The 23,955-nt window shown below is 43.7% G+C and overlaps 1 protein-coding gene across 1 annotated transcript in view; it reads left to right on the forward strand.

Moving 5' to 3' along the window:
- LOC117366298 (resistin-like beta) overlaps positions 1-23,955 on the forward strand; it is a 38,518-nt gene that overhangs the window by 5,095 nt on the left and 9,468 nt on the right. Inside the window, exons 2-3 of the mRNA XM_033957512.1 lie at positions 1,811-1,935; positions 9,632-9,703. Of these exons, the coding sequence (XP_033813403.1) occupies positions 1,815-1,935; positions 9,632-9,703 (193 nt within the window). The 5' untranslated portion in view covers positions 1,811-1,814. The remainder of the gene's footprint in view (positions 1-1,810; positions 1,936-9,631; positions 9,704-23,955) is intronic.

Below are 23,955 nucleotides of genomic sequence, written 5' to 3' on the forward strand. Positions count from 1 at the left end.
TTGAAAAGTAGCTGAAAATCTAAAAAGGAGAAGGATGAGAAAGAGGGTGAGATTTGAGTGGATAGAAGCAGAATAGCAAAAAGGGACAAAAGCTGAATAGGAAAAATCAATATGTTGGAGACAGGAATAGTGAGGGAGTGGAGCAAGAGAGAAGAGAAGAAAAAATGGACAGCAGACACTGGAAAGAGAATTAGTAGAAGACAGACAAAAAGCAGAAAGAGAATCTAGGACCAAGATGATGGAAAAACAAAATGTCCAGACAACAAGGTAGAAAAAAAGTATTTTATTTTTAATTTATTAACTGGAATATGTTAGCTTTGGGATACGTGCATCACAAATATATTTGTATTCTATTCAGTAGCATAGACACACAGCTAATTTGGGATAGGGAGGGAGGGGCTGGAACCCAAAGTAGGTGGGTGGCCCTCTAAGCTGAGCAGGTGTCCTCCAGCTGCATTGCTACCACTAGGGGGTGGAATATTTTCAGTCGCTAAGGACAGGTATGCTCCCTGGAGTCCTGCAGAACTTGCCTGTCCCTCACAATTGAAAAATGTGACAGTAAAACAGCACCCTCTATTGGTGAGACTGTGGGTGGAGGACTCCTGCTCAGCTTAGAGGGAACAGTGGTGGGCACCAAATTTTCTCCCAGCCTGAATGCAAAATAAAAATACTTGAACTGGTGGGGATCCTCAAGCCCTGTCAACTGAAGCCTTCCTCCTCCAGTCTGCTAACCAAAAATCTGCAAGCTTTGCAGCTAGTGGCCATATCCTCAAGCTGCCACTGCTTTTGTGCATGCGTGAAAGCCAAGGGGGTGGGGAGACAGCAGCAGCAACTCTGAAATACTGTTGCAAGCTGCAGAACTTGGAAAGTTCTGGTCACTGGACCTGAAGAGGGGTAGGAAGTGGTCATCAGCTGGTGAGACTTGGGGGATCCCCACCAGCTAAAGCAAGGGAGATGTTCATTTTGAGGAGGGCCTAAGCTCAAAGTGGGAGGCCAAGCCCCCTCTCATAGTTATGCCACTGATTGTGTTTAGTACAAAATTAAGTACTTGCTGAGATTAACATTTTGAGGTTTCCTGTTCAGTTTTGGTATTCATATTTCTATTTCTAATCTGTGATCCATTTTTCTGTATTTGGTGGTAGCCTGTCTGTGTTTTGTGTGTGAAGTCATTTGAAGTTGTTTTATATGTATGTTGTAGTAATGGTGGGTGGGGTAATTGGGAGAGGAGAAGGTAGAAGAGAGGCCCCTCTCCTTAATTTCTGCCCTGAGCCCCAGCATGTCTAAAACTGGCCCTGATTCTGAGATATTTAATAGTGTTTAAAAAAAATAAAAGTGCAGAAACTTTGTGAAAATCTCTTGTATATTTCATTTTCAGATGTAATTAAACTTTTTAATGGTTACTATATATGATGACACCTACTGATTCAAGAATGGTGTTTACAACTTGCTGGAACTATATGTGTACTGACTCTTGGCAATGCCTATTGCCTTGGTACAGGATCTGTTAATACTGTTAATAAGTAAAATGCATCCTTAAAAACTGTTAACAGTGATAAGAAATTGTAGATATATTATTATATTATATTTTGTTTCATTTTTATTCTTTCCATCTCAGTGGAATATTTGGGAACTGCTCTGTTCAAACTGCTTCTATCCTCTCCTCTTCCATTCACAGACCCCCTAGACACCCACATACACAAAGAGAGGTTGGAATGAATGCTGAGCCATATTCCACATGCTTTCTCTATTTGTTTAAGAGTCAAATATATTCATCTTTAACATAGATATTTTTTTCCCTTCACGGATTTAGAACAATGAAGGTCACTGGTTGTTTCCTGCTCATTGTCCTCCTTGAATCTGGCTTTGTAGCTGCTGATCCTGAAAAGTGCACTATCTCTGACTTACTCACTCTGGAGAGCATATGCAAGTCGAAAGGTAATTATTGCTGAGATCACTATGTGGTTTGATTTTCAAAAAGTTTAGCTGGCCAGCTTAATTGCTAGCCAGCTACATTTCTGCTGTTAAAAATTCTCCCTGCTGATCAGCTGAATTTTTCTACTAAATTCAATACGGAGTCAATTTCAAAATTGGTCTTTTTTTTTTTTAAGTTCATGAAATTTTTATTGGTATTCAAAGAACAATAACAGAACAAAAGGAGTATACACCAGATGCGAAATAGATGTTATAACAATAGCTAAGATAGAAAATTAACTTAACAGTCGTTGTCTAAAGGAAAAGTGGTACAGTAAAGCATCCAGGAATACATAAAACATAACATAAGAAAAAAGAAAGAAAATAGTAATAATAACATAACAAGTATAAATTATACCATAACAGAATAATCTTATATATAAAAATAAAACCCCTTCTGACTGACTAATCTTTGTGTATTAAATTGCAAAGTCCACAATATTTAGAAGGGCAAAAAAGAGGTGGCCATGGGTATTCCTGGGCAGGCCTAATGAGGCATATCCTTCCCATCCAAAGACTTATGAGGCCTATCCTTCCTGTGGACTTTATATTCTGTGGATTTTACCAACTGCATTTCATCAGCAGATATGGATTTACTTACAGGCTCATAATCAAAACATTTAAACATCCAAAAACCAGCCTAAGTCGGCACTTGGCGACCTATTAGCCAAGATGTACAAGTACCATTAATCAAAACCAACTTTCTAGACGTCCAGCAGGACTTCCAAGCCACTGAATGTCCAGAGCCCAAAGGGGTATGTTGGGACATGTGTTATGGGTAAGGTGACAAAACAAAGTCCCTGAGAGAAAAAACAGAAACACACACAGAGGATTCAAAAAACTATGTCCAACAGAAGAATCCACCTTTAAAACTGCAATAATTCATACATTCAGTCATTTAATAATATATCAAAATATTAAATACATAACTCATATGATCAATTAAATGGATGTATGTGGATTTAATTGATCATATGAGAAATGTATTTAATATTTTGATATATTATTGAATGACTGAATGTATGAATTATTGCAGTTTTGAAGGTGGATTCTTCTTATGGGTAAGGTGACCATATGTCCCGTTTTCAACGGGACCATTCCGTTATTATACCGACCGTTCCGTTGTCCCGACTCACCGCTTCGGGATGCCGAAATGTCCTGCGCGGGGACAACTGGACAGGTGATCGCTTCCCCTCCCTCCAGCGCTGATTCAAACCTCTGTCCGCCCGCCTTAGCTGCACCTTCTTCCTGCCGCCCAGAAGCCTTCTTCCCGACATCAGTTATGACGTCGGAGAGGAAGTTCCGGGCCAACCAGGCAGCGATTGGCTGGCCCGGAACTTCCTCTCCGATGTCAGAATTGACGTCGGGAAGAAGAATTGTGGGCTACAAGAAGAAGGTGCAGCAGCGGCGGTGGATGGGGTTTTGAGTTGGTGCTGGAGGGATGGCAGGAGGGAGGCAGGCTTTGGCGCAGCAGGGAGGAAGGGAGGGAGGCAGGCAGGCTGTCTTCGGGGGAGGGAGTGAGACAAAGGCTGGAAGGCAGTGAGGGGGACATAGGAAGGAGGCACTGAGGACATTAAGGATATAGGAAAGAGCACTGGGGGCACTAAGGACACAGGAAGGGGCACTGGGAGCACTAAGGAAATGGGAAGGAGGCACTGAGTGCACTAAGACAGGAAGGGGCATTAAGGACATAGGAAGGAGGCACTGGGGGCACTAAGGATATAGGAAGGGGCACTAAGACATGGGAAAGATGCACTGGGGGCACTAAGGACAAAGGAAGGGGCACTGGGGGCACTAAGGACATAGGAAGGAGGCACTGGGGGTACTAAGGATATAGGAAGGGGCACTAAGGACATAGGAAGGAGGCACTGAGGGCATTAAGGACATATGAAAGAGGCACTGTGGGCACTAAGGACATAGGAAGGAGGCACTGGAGGAACTAAGGACATGGGAAGGATGCACTGAGGGCACTAATGACATAGGAAGGGGCACTAAGGACATAGGAAGGAGGCACTGGGGGCACTAATGACACAGTAAGGGGCACTGGGGGCACTAAGGACATGGGAAGGAGGCACTGGAGGCACTAAGGACATGGGAAGGAAGGAGGGAGGGAATAGAAATGGACAATTGTTGGGCCTGAGTGCAGAAAGAAAGAAATGAAAGAAAAGATGCAGTCAGAAGGAAACGCAACCAGAGACTCATGATATCAGTATTGACTCCTTCCCAATTCAAATGAATAACAAAGTTAAACTTCTCGGAGTCATTCTAGATAGGGACCTTACCTTTCATCAACAAGTTAGTGCAGTTATCTAATATAATAAAAGGCTAAGCTGCGCATGCGCATTCACATCGCGTGTTCCGTTTTCCATGCGCTGTAGGGCCCTGCAGGTAGGAGTGCGCATATGCGCGGAGGCTGTCGGCCGCGGCGGCTCTTGCCACCTTAAGGATAAAGCCAAGAACCGTTCCTTCCTGTAAGTTTACAAAGTTTGCCAAGTTTGCCGCCGCCTCCGACGCCGTTCCTTCATGTTTTCAAACTCGCGCACCACTGCTCCCTTAATGTCTTTGCTTCCCAATTCTATTTCCCTCCCTCCCTTCCTGTAAGTTTGCCGCCACCTCCGACGCCGTTCCTTCATGTTTTTAAACTCGTGTACCTCTGCTCCCTTTATGTCTTTTCAGACGCAGTACCCAAAACCCCCGTTGAGCCTCCCAGTCGCACCTAACCTCCCTACTCTAGCAGCGTCCGAGGCACAGTAAACACGCTGCTTCGGCCCTTCTACTGTCCTGATTTCCTCTGCCACGTCCCTGATGACATCATCAGAGATGCGGCAGAGGAAATTAGGGCAGTAGAAGGCCCGAAACAGCGTGTTTACTATGCCTCAGATGCTGCTGGAGCAACCTTAACCCTTTGGAAGCCTTTCCAACCAATGCCGTGCCTGTTCCCACTGCACCGCAATAAGACCCAAACTTTGGGCTGCTGCCTTTGCTCGGCTGTTGACAAAAATGGAAATGAAGGCCATACAGAGGAAGACTTTGTTCTCAGGAGCTGTCGATTTGCTGCCACACGCCCGCAGAAATGTGACTGTCTTCAAGCTCATTGATTTCTACACCCCTGCTGTAAACCAGGGGACAGCTTTTTTTTTTTTTTTTTTTTTATAATTTTGAATACATTACAATATCCAATAATTCAAAGGAAAATCACATAAAACAATACATAATCCAACCATACATACATAATTCCTTTTAAGCCCACATTAATGGGGAGTACATCTTACTATTAATTAAATAAAATTCAAGAAAGTAAAGGACAATAATTCTCGGTTCACACTAGAGAACCTTGAATCATTCCTTAAGATGGGATATTATTTGTATTAATTCTCCTCATATTCTCAGCTAGGTGAAACAAATCTCATTTCTATTCTCTTGCAACTAAAAATTGTTGTAGTTGTATAGGATCCCAAAAGGCGTACTCAATATCTTGTAACTTAACCAAACATTTACAGGGAAATTTCAGGTAAAAGGTTGCCTCCAGTGCCAACACTCTACCTTTCAATTTCAAAAATTATTTCCTCCTCAACTGAGTGGTTCTAGATACATCCGGAAAAATCCTAGCCAAATCCCCACAAAATTTCATTAACCTGTTTTTGAAGTAAAGTTTCATTATCAACATCTTATCCATCTCGCTCATGCATGTTATTACCAGGGTGGACTGACTCTGAATAACATCCTGTGTATCTTCCAAAAATTCAGTCAAATTTACCTCTGGTGTGGTCAGATGGTCCACCTCCTGGACAGATTCAACTTTTTTTGGAGGAATGTAATAATAATTATTTATTGGAAAATTCTCCACATTGGCCATTCCCAGTACTTCTTTGAAAAACTTCCTTAATAGAATTTCAGGTGACAATAAATGAGTTACTGGAAAATTGACCAAGCGGAGATTTTTCACTCTGTTCATATTCTCCATAGATTCAATTTTAGAATGTATCACTGTAGAATCTTTAACAGCTGATACCGAGACAGCTTGTAAATTATTACATTGAGTTTCAATAGCATTTAATCATTTATCCAAACAACCTAGGTTAGAATCCACATTTTCTAATTTAGAAGAAACTAACTGAGAAAAATCTCCCATTTGTTTCATCATTGTCCTGAGAGACCCTTCAACTCTAGATATTCCTAACCATAAGTCCTTTAAAGTAATATCCTGTGTTTCCTCTGTTCGTGGGTTTTCATCCACTCCTCCAAAAAAAATCAATGGTTTAGTTATTTCAACATATACTAATTTACTTGTATGGGTAGATGAAACCACTTGAGCATCGGATATAGTAGGGTTTATATTCCTACTATCACTGGGTACCGGGTGAAGGGGAGGAGTCCGATCGAGGGGACTTATTGAAGGAGGAATCAACATTTAATGGTACCACAGGTGGGATTATCAGAAAATAATGTTAAATGTCTGTCCATTGGACCACATACCACTGGTGTAGAGCTTTTTGGTTTAATTTTTCTTTTCCCCATATTCAAACAGTCATATAAAAAATTATAGGAAAAAGTTATTACCAGCCGATTCCAGCTCCCGGACCCCTTGTGGCTCCAAGGGGCTCCCAAGGGGCCTTCGGCCACGCCCTGCGGCCGCAAACACGGCGGCAGCTTGTTTTTAAAATGTAGGAGACGGACCCGATGACGTCAGGGGGTCCGTCTCTGTAGGTGCCTGTTGGCGTTAGTGAAGGAGAGTCAAAACCGCTGCTGCAGGAGACCGGGACCGGCAACAAGCCCCTCAGTGATATCCTCCGAGTAAGAGCAAGACTCCCAGTACAACCGCAGCGGCGGCTTGTTTCTAAAGTGTAGGAGACGGACCCGATGACGTCAGGGGGTCCATCTCTGTAGGTGCCTGTCGGCATTAGTGAAGGAGAGTCAAAACCGCTGTTGCAGGAGACCGGGACCGGCAACAAGCCCCTCAGTGATATCCTCCGGGTAAGAGCAAGACTCCCTCAGGGGACAGCTTAATGCGGCTCAGAATGATGGCTTTGAGTTGCTTTGGGGAGAATAGGCCACAGCATTTAAGTGCTTCTGCCTGCGCTATCTGGGATGGTTCTAACAGATGTTGAGCACTGTGTACACCATAGACATGAAAAGAATGAGACTGGGTGTTGAATACGAACTGTTACCAGCTGCGCTTACAGCACCAAGCGCTGCAGCTGTGGCGAGACAGTATTTAAAGTTTCAGAGACAGAAATGGCTCTCTGAAAAAGAGAAATTATATGTTTTGCCTCTGGTCTGTAACCCTTGGAGTGGGGGTGGGGTGGGCGGGTTTAAATGGAAATATGCTGCTCTGAGGGATGGGAAGGAGGCAGGCAGGCTGGCTTTAGGGGGGTGTTTTTTTTTAAATGGAAACATGCTTCTCAGGGGATGGGAGGCAGCCAGAGAGAAACAAAGGAGAGAGAAACAAAGAAAAAAAAAGAAACAAAGAAAAAAAAAACCAGACAGACAGACATCTACTCTAGCACCCGTTAATGTAACGGGCTTAAAAACTAGTACAGAAATGTTTTCATAAGCTTAGGCTCATCCGTTCTATTTCTTCTTTTCTTGATCACTCCTCCATTAACATCTTGATTCACTCCCTAGTAATTTCAACCATTGATTATTGCAATGCCCTCTATCAGGGCATAACACAGAAAGAGATCCATTGTTTACAATTATTGCAAAACACTGCTGTTAAATTAATCTATCATGGAAAACAATTTTGACCATGTCACCCCTCTCCTCCGTAAAGCACATTGGCTACCTGTCTCTCATCGTCTATCCTATAAAATATTCTTTCTTACTTTCAAAACAAAAAACTCTAATCAACCGGTGTTGATAGACAAGGGTCCTCCATTCAAATACTCAAAATCTACTCTCTATACCGTCGATACGGGTATTATTTCACGACACTACTCGCAAAACCATTTTCTCTGTTACCGCCCCCTCTTTGTGACATTCGATTGGAGAACTCCCTCGGAAAATTTAAAACCAAACTTAAAACCTTCCTCTTTAAAGATGCTTTCACTCTTTAGCACCAGCCCTCAACTTCTAACTTCCTGACTTATATGTAGCTTTGAAACAGCTAACACTTCTTCTGAAGCGATCCCCCTTCCTAATGTCTTTACCACTCCTCATTCACCATCCTTTTTTAATAATTTTTACTTCTATGCATTTTAAATAACCTTTCCCTCCCCTAATTTCCTTCTGTTTCATGTACGTTAATCTGAATTTGTCCAATATTTTTAATATTTTATGAATTATTGTTTTAATTTACTTATTTTAACTGTTTCCTATAATTTTTTATAATGTACACCGTCTAGACATGTATTTTTATAGACAGTATATCAAAAATAAAGAAACTTGAAACTTGATCAGCAGACAGCTGATTTTATTTTCAATTTAGTGATCAAAATGTCAGTTTTGAGAATTTATATCTGCTGTCTATATTTTGCACTATATTTGTCTATTTTTCTATAGTTACTGAGGTGACACTGCATATTTTAAAGTCATCTGCCTTGACATCTTTGAAAACACCCTAAATATAAATGATAATTAACATTTTCTCTGCGTATAGTGTGCTTTGTGGTTTTTAAAATTTTATGGTTATCATTATGAATTCATAAGATATGTGTACAAGAAAAATGAATGGAAGAAATTGGGGGTGGGATTGGGGGCAGAGCTAGGGCAGGATTGGGGGCGGAACTAACAATTAATAGATGTCCCATTTTGATGAAAAAAATAAATGGTCACGTTAGTTATGGGTGATCTTAAACCTGGACATCTTGCAGCAATAATTGAAACTTTCCCAGGACATCCAAGGCAGAACTTACTTATACCTGATTTATATGTGTCTAAGGGCTCCTTTTACGAAGCCGCGTTAGCAGCTTTATCGCACCGCAACTTTCTATCACGCGCTAACCCTCACGCTAGCCAAAAAACTACCGCCTGCTCATGAGGAGGCGGTTGCGGCTAGCATGGTCGGTGGTTTAGCACGTGCTATTACGCGCGTTAAACCGCTAACGCGGCTTCGTAAAAGGAGCCCTAAGTGTAGCAAAGATGACCAAACTGACAAATTGATCACTGGAGGATTCAAGGCATGCCACCTTACTCCCCCAGTGGTCATGACCCCCTCCCACCACCCATTTAAGGAAAAATCAGTAGGCCTCCTATCAGTTGATCATTGCAGCAGAATCCCCATCAGCTGAGCCAGTTTAGGGATTTCCTGATGGCTCAGCTGATCGGGATTCCCTCCTGCCAGGATTTATTTATTTTTTTATTTTATTTAAGCATTTATATACCACTTATAGTCTAAGTGGTTTACATTCAGGTACTCAAGCATTTTTCCCTATCTGTCCTGGCAGGCTCACACTCTATCTAATGTCCCTCAAAGGCACCAATCCCCTAGTCCCCTACACAGAAAGCCCCCGCACTACATCCCTCCCCCACATTCTCTGACATCCCCACATATTCCTGACATTCCCCATACCCCCTACCCCTCTTTGCTTTCGGTACAAAAATCATCAGGAGGGATACTCACTCCCTCCTGCCACCAGGCCCCATTGAACCCTGACACTCTACCCCAAACCACAGGACTAGATCTCATAATCACTCTGGCATGTTTTCTTCTGTATTTCAGAATCTACATGTAATTGCAAACTGGCATGCACTGATGTAGTTGCTAATGGGGCACTTGCAACTTGTCCTACAGGTGAGAAATCTCTCTGTCTCTCTTGTCTCTCTGGAAATATTTCACAAAAATAAAATCAACTAAAGCAATATCAATTAATTTGTTAGGTAAAGATAATTATTTTGCAAACAACTATTTAAAGATGCACACTTTAAGGCAGAGATGTCCAACCCGCGGCCCATGGGGCGCATGCAGCCCAACAAGGTGTTTTGTGTGGCCCAGCTTGAGGGCGATGTGGCGTTTTGCTCATTTCCGCCCCCTGTTGTTTACCTTCTGGCTGGCTCCTTCCTCCTTCTTGCACAAAGCCACAGGCGGCAGTTCCTTTCCTCTGATGTTGGTCCAACATCAGACAGAAGGCTTCTGGTTCAGCTGTGGGACATGCATATGAACCACTGCCCATGGCTATGAGCAGAGAAATGACCATGGCTTTGTGGAGGAGGGAGCCAGCCAGAAGGTAAATACCCACCGGAGGGAGGCACAGAATGGAAGGAGTAAGGGAGGGAGGGAGAAGGGTGTGTTGGGACTTCAGAAGGAGGGAGGGAGAACAAACTTTGGACAAATGATGGAAGGAGGAGGAAGAGAGCATGAACGTGGGACACAGAATGAAGGGAAGGAGGTAGGGGAGAATGAACCATTGAATGGAAGAATGGAGGGATTGAGGGAAAGAGATGCTGAGGTGAGGGAGGGAATAGAAAGGGAGAATTATAGAAAGGGAGAATTTGGTGTCAGAGAGGGAAAGAGAGATGGTGCACATGGGGAGATGTTTTTAAAGGAGACATTACTTAAAAAAAAAAAAAAAAGTACAAAATATCAAAAACAATTTTAAAGAGACACTGGAGAGGAGCCCAAAAAAGCAGTAATACTCACCCTGCCTGAGTGATCCTCCACGTGCACCGCTGATAGTTGCTTCAGCATACCCGCTCTGATGAGGTTCGCCTCTGAAAAGGCTCACCATAGTTGTAATAGAAGTGAATGGGAGAACCAGGCTTCTGCTGTCAGCGGCGCACATGAGGATCGCTCAGGCAGGGTAAGTATTACTGCTTTTTTGGATTCTTCTCCACAGTATTCCTTTAATGAAAGTTTATTATTAGATAAGTACATCTTCTATATTAGTGATTAAACAAATTTGGGACCTACTCAACCTTTTTTTTCTTTGCTCCTCAACTAGCTTTAATGTTTGTGTGGCCCCCAGACAAATTTTTTCTTCCAATACGGCCCAGGGAAGCCAAAAGGTTGGACACCCCTGCTTTAAGGAATACTCAAGTGTCTCCCTCAGGGAATGCTCAGGCAGAAAATATTTGCCTGAGGAAGGAACCTGGTGGTGATCAGGATTTTGCTGACATCTGCTGGTGTTAAACTTAGAAATTCAATACCGGGCCATGTCTGGGCACCAGCATTGAATTTCAGGGTTTCTGAAGTCAGCTAATGTATAGCCGGTTAGTGCAATATTCAGCATTTAACTGGTTATGAGTTATCACATAACCCCCTTTTTTACAAAACTGCGTTAGGCTTTTTTATCGTTGGAAGAAACAATGAAAATAAATGAAAAATCGTTATTGCAGAAGGTTACAGAAATGTGTGAGCAATGGAATCCTTTACATCTTTCATGGTGGGGGAGAGTCCAAACTATTAAGATGATGATTTTGCCTGTGATTTGTTATCAGATGGGTATGTTGCCGGTTTATTTTCAAGAGTCCTTTTATAAAAAATTAAATAGCATTCTTTTAAAATTTATTTGGCTAGGTAAAACTCCTAGAGTGGCCTTGGTATCTTTGCAAAGATCAATTTCAGAGGGAGGGGTAAATTTTCCCAATTTTTATAGGTATCATCAAACCTATATTTTGCGCCAGAACTCATGGGGAAACTTCCAGTTTGGTTATGGTTGGAATGGCAACTCATGTCTCCATTATGCCTTTGCCATGTGCTCAGTATCAAATTGCCTAGTTACAGTAAAAATAATAGAATATTAGTTGATACATGGAAAACATTGAGATATGTAAGTAATTTAACAAGTATTCCAATTTACAAATCTACGAATCAATCTATTTGGGTGAACTCCAAGATTCAAATTGGCGGAGAAAGGCTTGTCTGGAAGCATTGGATGATAGCAGGAGTACGTATATTAGATGATGTTATTTCAAATGGTAAAATGCTTGAATTTTCACAGTTGCAACATAAATATAATCTTAATAAATCAGAAAGTTTTAGATGGTTGCAACTGAAGCATGCCATTCAGGCGGGGTTCCCTGACTGGAAAAATCTTAATAATCAATATAGTATGGAGTTCCTATGTTTTCAGACAGACTTCATGGGTCACCAGGCCGCCCAGTGGTATAAATTATTAAATGGATTTATTAAAAAGAAATTAAACACTGGTTTAAGAGACATTTGGAGCATTGAGATTAAGCATCAAATTAATGCATCTCAATGGTCACAAATTTGGTCTTGGAGGATGAGATGTACAGTGTCAGCATCTATGAGACAAACTTGTTTTTTTCTGTTACATAGAGCGCTTTGGACCCCTGTTCGGTTACAAAAATTGTATCGCTCTAAGTCTAATAGATGTTGGCACTGTCATCTTGAAGTAGGGACTTTAGATCATTTATTATTCTATTGTCCATTTATTATGAATTTCTGGAAATCAATTTGGGACCAAATTAATTGTTTATTAGATAACCCGGTGGCATTATCATATGATACTGTGCTATTTGGAATGGCAATGAGAGCAAAAAGTCAGATTTCTATGAACAATAATAAATTATTACTTATAATGACTGGTGTTGCCATTCAACAAATTACGTTTAATTGGAAGGATTGGAGTAGATTGAACTATAATTTTTGGTGGAATTCTTTGTGTCATGTTTATAAAATGGAAAGATTTATTGCAGTACAGCAGGGATGTTTCAGGAAATTTCAGGATGTATGGGAGCCATTAACAAAGTATTGTACTGATTAGATGACATTGTTTCCCTTAAATTTACAAGTTCAATAATGAGGGGGAGGGGGGGTTATTTTACTATTACATATTCTTTAATATATTTGATTCTATAGTAGAAGGGGGTGGGAAGAGGGAGGTGATAAGAGTTTATGTTCTGTACCAATGATAATTATTAAGTGATGTATTTATTGTTAATTTGTTTGAATATATTTCACACTTATTGTAAGTTTGAAAATGAATAAAGAATTATAAAAAAAAAACCAACCTACTTCCTAACTTAAAGAAATCAAAGGGAGCAATGAAAAATATGTTTGTTGCTTTAATTTTCTCTAACCACCCATAGAAAAGAAAAAAATAATTGAAATTCCCTAACTATTCTCAAACAAACCCCAGACCAACCTGTCTTTTTAAACTGAACTCTTCCCAACTCTTTTTTTTTCTCTCTCTGGCAATTATAGAATCCTGACCTGCACTGCTCACTGCTACATGATCTCATCAGAACTGATGCAGACATAAACATTCCAGAATTCTCACTCTCAGGCAGGCAAATACAGCATTAAATTACCCAGCTAACAAACAAAACTTTTCAATTCAAAATAAAAACTTCTATCAGATCTTCTGCCCTATAAACTATAACACACTCCAAACTTATTTTTGTAACCCATGATTACACTCACCCTTGCTGAAAAGAAAAAAAAATTGTCTTCAGACAAATTTTTTTTTTTTTTACATCTACAATTTCTTTAAAATTGTCAGTATTCTAACCTTAAATAAAAAATTTTATCATACGCAAAGTCTCACAAACTTATTATACCAGATACTTATTTCCTTTATAAATTTTCCATAAATAACCCCCAAACTATCCTTTATCCCATAATGCAGTCCTTCTTTCTTCTGAGTCCATCTCCAATTGTTTATTTTCTCTATTTTGCAGTATCGCATTGACTGTTTTTGACTTGCTTATGAATCTGTTTTAGACAAGTCACTTCTGTACCACAGCAGATTCTTCTTCCTCTTATAATTGTAATCCTGTTTCTCACAGTTTCTTTTACTTGATATTTTTGAATATCTTAAAAGAATCTCCAGTCGGGACTCTATATAACTTGGTTTATCAAATTTCCTCCAATTTACTGTTTGTTTACTCCTTCTTGTTTCACATGATGAACCCATCTTTCTTTTGATTTTTATAGCAGGAACTATCTTTATATGTGTCTTGAATATCCTGGTTTTATTTGGTATATCTTTCATCTTTTGTCGTTCTCTTTTAATCAGAATTGACTTTTTCCTCCTTGAGCTTCCATTTAGCACAATTTTCTTCCATATATACTCTGCTTTCTTCAAGGTTTTTCTCCTTCTCTTTCTCAGAGCATTCTTTATTGACTCTTTCAGAGTATTTATCCAGCCCAACGTCCTTCTCAAAATCTCTGTGTTTCTCACACTCTTCAATAGGAGACATTTTCTCTTCAGCAGGCGACATCGTGACTTCCCTTGGCAAAATCAAGAGAGCTTCTACTGCTTCCTCCTTTTTGCCATTTTTATGGTTCTCCATCACCTCAGGATTCTTGCTATCCTCCAGGCTCCGCTGTGCAACAACATTCTGTTCATCTTTGGACTGTTCTAGATTAGGCAGTGAATGGACAATTCTGCCTCCAAAGTTACCCGAAGCAGACTGCCCTTTAAGGGGCAAATGCTCTTTGGAAAGGTCTTGGATGACCTTATGGTCAGTGTGGTGGATCATCATCCCAAGTCTCTACCAGACTGCAGACCTTGCCACCCTACCAGAGGAGGCAGAAGCAATTTTTGTTCCTCCCGTAGGTCTTGCAAGTACTTCACAGGTTCTTCTGCTCAGATAGTGCTGCCCGATTCACGATTCAAATCAATTCACTGATTTACTTCAGGTGAATCGATTTGAATCGATTTGTTTTTGAAAAAAATCAAACTTATCGATATGTCTACCCCCTTGCTAGAGACCCATTCAGGCTTTCCCTCTGCTTTCACTACCCTGCCGCTACTCCATTTGGCCGCTCAAGCGGAAACAAGACGTTTTCACTGAAGGCGGGCCACAGTTTAGAGAAGACGCAAGGAGTGGCAGCAGAAGTGGATCGCTAAATCACTACCGCCATTAACAACATGTTATAACATTAGAATAAAGGTAGATGGGGAGAGGGGAGATGGACTTTGTGGAGAAGGAGAGATGGATTTGGGGTAGTTGGTGGACTGGAAAGGGAGATATGGTGAGAAGATGGATGGGAGAGGTGAACTTGGTGGAGGAGGGAAGATGGATGGTGGAGGGGGGAGAGGGACATGGGGGAGATCATGGAGAGAGGAGATGGGGAGGGATAGAAGAAATAATAGATCTAAAAACAGGAGAGGGAGAAAGATGGTGGACAATGGAATTTAGGGAGGGAAGGAACAGAAAGGGAGAGAAGTTGGACACAAGAGATGGTGTAGAGTGGGGATAGAGATACTGGATAGGAGGGTAGTTAGAAAGAGAAAGGGAGAGCTGGTGGGGAAGGAGGGAGAGATGCTGAATGAAAAGGTAGTTGAGTAAAGGAGAGATGGTGGATCTGGAGATGGTGGGAGTCCATCGCTGCAGCTATGAGAATAGAGATGAAATAAAGGAAATATGCCAGACCTCCGGGGGAGGGAAGGGGAGGGCAGAGATGGAAGATGAATGGTTACCATGGAGAAAGAAGAAAATGACAAATGGACAAGAGACCCTAGCAAGCAAGGTATCAGAAGATGTTTGTTGCAGAGCCTGGGACCAACATGATTTGAAAAATGACCAGACAACAAAAGGTAGAAAAAAATAATTTTATTTTCTGTTTTGTGATTACAATGTGTCAGATTTGAAATTTGTATCCTGCTAGAGCTGGTATTAGACCGCAAACGTGAACTAGGATTTAACAGAGAAAGGAAAAGTCTTTTTTGTTTGTTTATTTTGTTTACACCACAGTGCTAGTGTGGGTAGGAGAGGGCAAAGGTGGGGGTGAAGAGGCTATAATATAAACCCATCAGGATGTTTGGAAAAAAAAAATACGCAATTGGGCAGGAAAATCAAATCGAATCAAAAAATCAATTCAATAGGCTGAATCAAATTGAAATATTTTTTCCTTAATCGAGCAGCACTATCAGGGATCCAGATAGAGATTTGAAAACGCTAGATTCCAACAACCCTCGAGGCTGCACATCTGCCCAGTTACCAAAACATCACAATGACACCAGGTCAGCAGCCACCACTCACTTTGGCAGGAGGCTGTTGACATTCTAGAAAGGGTGGAAGCAGATTTCTTCAAATTGCTGGGTCCTGGATTTTATTCAAGAAGGTCACAAAATCAAGTTTTATTGCCCTCCTCCAGATCTGTTCATTGACTCCCCAACCAGATGGCCGGAAAACGAGGCCAGGGTCCAAGCAACAGTGCAAAGACTCTTGGACATCAATGCCATAGAGCCAGTTCCTAAAGAGGAATTGGGCTCTGACAGATACTCCATATACTTATTAGTGCCCAAGAAAGGCATAAAAGACTGGTGACCGATCCTGGATTTGAACATAAGAATAGGTTACTGGGTCAGACCAATGATTCATCTAGCCCAGTAGCCTGTTCTCACAGTGGCCAATCTAGGTCACTCTAACCTGGCAAAAAAATAAAAAAGTAGCAACATTCCATGCTACCAACCTCTGTAGCCCATCCTCATGATAGCCAAGCAAGGTCACTAGTACCTGGCAAAATCCCAAATAGTAGCAACATTCCATGCTATCAATTCAGAGCAAGCTGTGGCTTCCCCCATGGAGACGGTTCAGTTAGTCATTGTGGCAGTGGCTCCATGGGAATTTGAATGTAGATCTCCATCAAATCTAGATTTGATGGAGATCTACATTCAAATTCCCATTTTCTCGGACCACAGAAAATGTCTGAAATTCTATGTCCTTCAAAGGCATTTCCAGTTTGTGGTGCTCCCTTTTGGGTTGGCTATGGTCTCACACACTTTCACCAAGGTGATGATGGTGGTGGCAGCTCACATCCGCAAGATGGGAATACAAATACACCCATATGTGGCTGATGGTTAATCAGAGCGCCATCAAGGTTGGAGGTCAAGCAGGCATTGTGACAAGTGGCAGACTACAGGTTCTCGGTTAGATAGTCAGCTTCAGGAAGATGCAAGGAGTAGCATCTAGAGGCTACTCAGTCATCTAGAAGCTACTCAGTGCTTGGAATATCTGGGAGTTCGCTTTGACACGGTGAACGTCTGAGTCTATCTTCCAGAACCACGCAAACAGAAGCTCAGGAAACAGTTCACAGAGCTCTTAGTGATGCCAAAACCCTTGGCTTGGCACTAGCTCCAGGTGCTGGACTCTATGGTGGCCACTCTGGAAGTAGTCCCCTAGGTGAGAGCACATATATGCCTCTTCCAGGATTCCCTGCTCTCTAGGTGGTCCTTGCCAGACTCATCTGTGCCAGTTCTGAAGCAAAACGAGGTGATTTGAAGCTTCTGGAGAACTTTGAAAAAAAATTGTGAAATCCAAAATGGACTGTGGCAGCATTTGGGCTCCAAAAAATAGTTCTAATATACTATAACAAAATGAAAAACTAGCGATTTTAGGATTGTAGAGGTGGGAGCACATGAAGGAACAAACAAAAATCTTTAAAAACGGAATTTATAGGCCCTCATAGGCTGTAACAGCCTTACTCGTTGTAGCCTGAGCTGGAAATGTGCTGCAGCCTGCTTCAGCTGCAAAGGTAGCTGGATCTGGGAAAAGAAATCATTGCCTCAAAATGGAGCATCCTTCCAGCGCTGAATCTTTGGGCTGCCAGTCTAACTGGTATCTGACTGAGCCTTCAACCTCCACAGACTCATGGACGTGAAAAGGGAGGAGGCAAAACATAACCGGCATCCTGTGAGAGCCTGCTGAGCCCCCTACGGATGCCTAACAGCCTGGGCACAAGCTCCTGCAATGCAGTAGGCAACCAATGATACAATGGTAATAGACCACAAGCTCTAAAAAAGGCCTCTGCAGGCTGGCCAACAGGTACCACAAGGGATTGGCCTGTCAGCTGCAGACCTCAGTCTACTTCTCCTCCATGCAGGAAGTGCTGGACTTTCAACTAGGGGAGCTCTTAGCACTGAAATCAAGCAAAAAACCATGAAGAACCCCCGCCTCCAAAAAGAAATAATTTTACCCAAAAAAAAAAAAAAAAAGAAATGAGCAGAGCAGAAACACTTCTTCAGGCTTGCGTTCAGAAGGAAAAAAAATGTAGGGGCAGCAGAGCCCTCTGTGAAGTAGGAGGGATTCAGAAAAAATCCGTAGTGGATTTGTTCTGCAAGGCTCATGAACACTGGGATATGACACAACTATTGCACAAGAAGTGTGGTTAAAGGCTCACACTCTAATGGTCACACACTAATGAGGAAATTAGTGCATGATCATTGATAGGCCACATGGAAAATGTGGCCATTTTACAGCCACTCTAAAAGTGGCCTCCACACATGGTAAACATAGTAACATAGTAGATGACAGCCGATAAAGATCCAAATGGTCCATCCAGTCTGCCCAACCTGATTCAATTTAAATTTTTTTAATTTTTTCTTCTTAGCTATTTCTAGGCAAGAATCCAAAGCTCTACCCAGTACTGTGCTTGGGTTCCAACTCCCAAAATCTCCGTTAAAACCTACTCCATCCAATCTAAACCCTCCCAGCCATTGAAGCCCTCTCCAGTCCATCCTCCCCCAAACGGTCATAAACAGACACAGACCGTGCAAGTCTGCCCAGTACTAGCCTTAGTTCAATATTTAATATTATTTTCTGATTCTAGATCCTCTGTGTTCATTCCACGCTTCTTTGAACTCAGTCACCGTTTTCCTCTCCACCACCTCTCTCGGGATCGCATTCTAGGCATCCATCACCCTCTCTGTAAAGTAGAATTTCCTAACATTGCTCTTGAATCTACCACCCCTCAACCTCAAATTATATCCTCTGGTTTTACCATTTTCCTTTCTCTGGAAAAGATTTTGTTCTACGTTAATACCCTTCAAGTATTTGAACGTCTGAATCATATCTCCCCTGTCCCTCCTTTCCTCTAGGGTATACATATTCAGGGCTGCCAGTCTCTCCTCATATGTCTTCTGGCACAAGCCTCCTATCATTTTTGTCACCCACATGTTGGCCACAGCACAAGCCAACTATTAGCACAGCTTAGTAAAAGGGCTCCTTAATTTGATTGCATTCTCCTTCTAAAAAGTAAGACTAAGTAAAGTCCTCCTAGACTATAGAGCAGTGTCTCTCAAACTGTGTGCCACAGCACAGTGGTGTGCCCTTATGAGATTCTGGGTATGCCACAAGAGTTTCCACAATTTTACTTTATTTCTAAAAATTCCCTTCATAGGTATACAATAGAATATATGACATGTATATGAGTCTGTCAATGTTATAATCATCTGTATCCATAAGGATACAACTTGCCCAGACAAGCATCATTCTTTAATAATAATAATAATAATAATAACTTTATTTTTATATACCGCCAACAATCTTGCGACTTCTGTGATTGGTCCTTGAAAACTAATGGCAAGTAATTTTATTTTTAGTATTTAAGCAGTAGTATTCCTAATTTGAGCAACAAAGCAATCAAGGCTTTGTTACCGTTTGAATCTTCCTATCTGTGTGAATTTGGATTTTCAGCTTTGACAAAAATTAAATTTAAAAAAACAAACAAACCCGAGAATGACTGCAGAAAGTGGATGATGATCGCCCCCCCCTGCAGACCTGCGAACCCCCCGCCGACCCCACGACTACCCCCACCCCCAATCACACCCCCCATACCTTGAAAGCGTTGGTCGGACGAACGGGTGCCAAGCCCGCCCGTCCGGCAGGCCAGCCAGCTCAGGAATGGGGCCGGATTGGCCCAGGTGGCTCAAACCCCGCCCACAGGTGGGGCCTGAAGTGTCTGGGCCAACCAGAATAGGCCCAGGAGCCTTAGGCTCCTCCTGTGGGCGGGGCCTTAAGCACATGGGCCGGGTTGGGTCCATGTGCCTGGGCAGGAGGGGGGGGTGATGTATCGCAGCAGGAGAGATTGGCCATCTCCCCTGCCACAATGTGATCACTCCTCTACCCGAACTGCCACAACCCGCAGCAGGAGAGATTGGGCAGAGGGGTGATCGCATCACAGTAGGGGAGATGAGGCATCTCTCCTGCCGCGATGGTTGCGGTGGAGGGGTGGGTTGCCGGGCTGCTGAACTGATAGCGCCAGCTTCCATCAGCTCAGTGGCCCCTTTTTCGGCACTATACCTGTTTTGACTTGGTCTAAGTCAAAACGTTTAAGTGCCGACTAGGCAACCTGTCATATGTTTTGGTTATACGTGTTGTACGCCTAGGTGTAGGTCGGCCCACCTCCCGCCCTTTCCCCTCCTCTAAAAACGCCTCTTTTCTCTCTGTGCGTTTAGAGGCAGGGGAAAGGCCTAAGCTGGTTTTAGATAAGTCTAAAACCAGCTTTGATTATGGGTACTTGGACGATCAGGCTTTTTGATCGTCCAAGTACCCATTTAGGCCACTTTTTAGATTTTTTTTTTTTTTTATTATGAGCCCCATAGTTTAAAGATCTGTAAATAAATAACTCTCAAATTTAATTTTTTGTTGGTTTTGCAATTTTATAATTTCAGTTATAATGTTCCACAAAAAAACACCACATTTGCTATCAGAGCTAAAAAAAAAAAGTTTGAGAGACACCGCTATAGAGTAGACAGTGATGTGAGGACAAAATTTTATCCCCGTCCCCGAAGTGAAGTATATATTTTATCCCCGTCCTCTTACTTTCTCCACAGTCTTCAATTTCTTCCCCACATCTTCCTGCTCAAAGCAGAAATATGATTTTATGCAATTTTATAAGCCTAAGGCATTGCAAATAAACATTTTTTTTCTATATTTATAAATTTATTCATTTGTTACAGAACATAACAATTTCATGAAACAAAAAAAACAATTCAAGGTAAATGCTTCAAACTAAAAACAAAATCTTTATCTAGTCCACATTACATGAGGACTGCTTATCCTGATGGAGTGCAAATAAACATATATATATACAGCAGACCCTCAGTATTCGCAGAGGTTAGAGGCAGAGCAAATAGGGAAAATTGCGAATAATTTTTTGGGCCGGCTCTGACCCATACTCACCTCCCTCTTGCCTCCCCGACCTTACCTGGTGGTCTAGCGACAACCTAGCGACAACGTGCTGTGAGTTCCCATTGTAGTCTCGGTAGACCAAGGGAACTTACATCATGGCTCTGCATGGGGCATGAGCATAGGAAGATTGTGCCTGCCCTGCATCGCTGCTAGACCACCAGGTAAGGTCTGGGGGATGTCTGGGACAGCGTTTCTCAATTAAAAATCAAGGCTAAAAAAATATCACGAATAATTAAATTCACGATTGTAGAAACCATGAATCTGGAGGGGGGCTGTATACATATAAATACATATACAGTATATATAAAACACTCACAGGGATGTTGAAAAGAATGCCATACTCTTCATGCTTTCCCTACTTATTTGTATGTAGTTTATAACAACTCTGAATAAAATTCAGATACTGGATGTTTAGTGCAGTTTAAAAAGGATACTGCCCCCCCCCCCCCGTACAAGCACCACTCTTTAAATAATGGGACAGTACAGTGGTGCCTCACACAACGAACTTAATCCGTTCCAGGAGCAAGTTTGTTATGTGAAACGTTCGTTGTGTGAAACGCGTTTTCCCATAACAATACATGTAAAAAAAAATAATTCGTTCTGTAGCATAAAATATGCTAAGATGACATAAAAAAAGATAAATTTTTGGTTATTATTTTTATTTAGATACATCTAAAAACATAATTGTTTTTTAAAACAACACACATTTTTTAAATTTAAAGACAGACTAAGTAGAGTCTAATTTTACAGTGAGAGGGCAGAGTCTCAGCGGCAAAAACTGGGACTTAACTGTTCATTTTTTTTTTTTTTCTACCGTGTTTTCCCGATGATAAGGCAGGGCCATCAAATAAGACAGCCCCCCCTTTTTAGAAAAAAATGTAAAATAAGGCACCCCCCCGCAAATAAGCCACCCACCGATACCTGCGCTTACCCGAATCGGGTGGTACGGTGGGTGACTCCGTGTAGTCCCTGGCACCCCCGACACGATCGGGGCAAGAGGGAGCTCAAGCCCTCTTGCCCCCCCGACTCCCCGACACGATCGGGGCAAGAGGGAGCTCAAGCCCTCTTGCCCCCCCGACTCCCCTTCACGATCGGGGCAAAAGGGAGCTCAAGCCCTCTTGCCCCCCCGACTCCCCGACACGATTGGGGCAAAAGGGAGCCCAAGCCCTCTTGCCCCGCCGATTCCCCAACTCCCCGACAATATCGGGCCAGGAGGGAGCCCAAGTCCTCCTGGCCACGGCGACCCCCTAACCCCACCCTGCACTACATTACGGGCAGGAGGGATCCCAGGCCCTCCTGCCCTCGACGCAAACCCCCCCTCCCCCCAGCGACCGCCCCCCCCAAGAACCTCCGACCGCCCCCCCAGCCGACCCGCGACCCCCCTGGCCGACCCCCACGACACCCCCAACCCCCTTCCCCGTACCTTTCTGTAGTTGGCCGGACAGACGGGAGCCAAACCCGCCTGTCCGGCAGGCAGCCATCGACGGAATGAGGCCGGATTGGCCCATCCGTCCCAAAGCTCCGCCTACTGGTGGGGCCTAAGGCGCCTGGGCCAATCAGAATAGGCCCGGGAGCCTTAGGTCCCTCCTGGGGGCAGGGCCTGAGGCACATGGTCGGGTTGGGCCTATGTGCCTCAGGCCCCGCCCCCAGGAGGGACCTAAGGCTCCCGGGCCTATTCTGATTGGCCCAGGCGCCTTAGGCCCCACCAGTAGGCGGAGCTTTGGGACGGATGGGCCAATCCGGCCTCATTCCGTCGATGGCTGCCTGCCGGACAGGCGGGTTTGGCTCCCGTCTGTCCGGCCAACTACAGAAAGGTACGGGGAAGGGGGTTGGGGGTGTCGTGGGGGTCGGCCAGGGGGGTCGCGGGTCGGCTGGGAGGGCGGTCGGAGGTTCTTGGGGGGGGGCGGTCATTGGGGGGAGGGGGGGTTTGCGTCGAGGGCAGGAGGGCCTGGGATCCCTCCTGCCCGTAATGTAGTGCAGGGTGGGGTTAGGGGGTCGCCGTGGCCAGGAGGACTTGGGCTCCCTCCTGGCCCGATATTGTCGGGGAGTTGGGGAATCGGCGGGGCAAGAGGGCTTGGGCTCCCTTTTGCCCCGATCGTGTCGGGGAATCGACGGGGCAAGAGGGCTTGGGCTCCCTTTTGCCCCGATCGTGTCGGGGAATCGGCGGGGCAAGAGGGCTTGGGCTCCCTTTTGCCCCGATCGTGTCGGGGAGTCGGGGGGGCAAGAGGGCTTGAGCTCCCTCTTGCCCCGATCGTGTCGGGGAGTCGGGGGGGCAAGAGGGCTTGAACTCCCTCTTGCCCCGATCGTGTCGGGGAATCGGCGGGGCAAGAGGGCTTGGGCTCCCTTTTGCCCCGATCGTGTCGGGGAATCGGCGGGGCAAGAGGGCTTGGGCTCCCTTTTGCCCCGATCGTGTCGGGGAGTCGGGGGGGCAAGAGGGCTTGAGCTCCCTCTTGCCCCGATCGTGTCGGGGAATCGGCGGGGCAAGAGGGCTTGGGCTCCCTTTTGCCCCGATCGTGTCGGGGAATCGGCAGGGCAAGAGGGCTTGGGCTCCCTTTTGCCCCGATCGTGTCGGGGAGTCGGGGGGGGCAAGAGGGCTTGAGCTCCCTCTTGCCCCGATCGTGTCGGGGAGTCGGGGGGGCAAGAGGGAACCAGGCGGAGAGAGGGCAGTTAAGCGCAGTGCCTGCGCGGAAGGATGCAGCTCGGGCGACTTCGTTGTGTGAAACGAAGTTCGTTGTACGGATCAAGACATAAAGTTCGTTGTGCGCAGCGTTCGCTGTGCGAGGCGTCCGTTATGCGAGGCACCACTGTACTTCTGTTACCGATTGTTTTATGGATCTTCAGGGAATCACATATTTAAAAAAAATCAAAATAATGTACAGAAAAACAACATATTGAAGAGAATAATATTTGCAGTATTCTGGAAATATATGGGGATATTTTAAAACTTAGTTTGCCAGTCAAGTATCTTCCTGTTGGCCCTGTAAACAGTGATATTTTGGGAGCACTAACCAAAAATCCTGAGGTTACTAGCAGCCATAAACCTTAGTGCTTTTGGTAGTTTGCCAAATGGCCACCAGGCTTCAGCTCTGCTAGCATTTAATAAGGGGCTGAGTTACCAAGATTGAGTACTGATAAATCACAGTTACTTACCGTAACCGT

Source organism: Geotrypetes seraphini, chromosome 9 (genome assembly GCF_902459505.1).
Source record: "Geotrypetes seraphini chromosome 9, aGeoSer1.1, whole genome shotgun sequence".
NCBI lineage: Eukaryota > Metazoa > Chordata > Amphibia > Gymnophiona > Dermophiidae > Geotrypetes > Geotrypetes seraphini.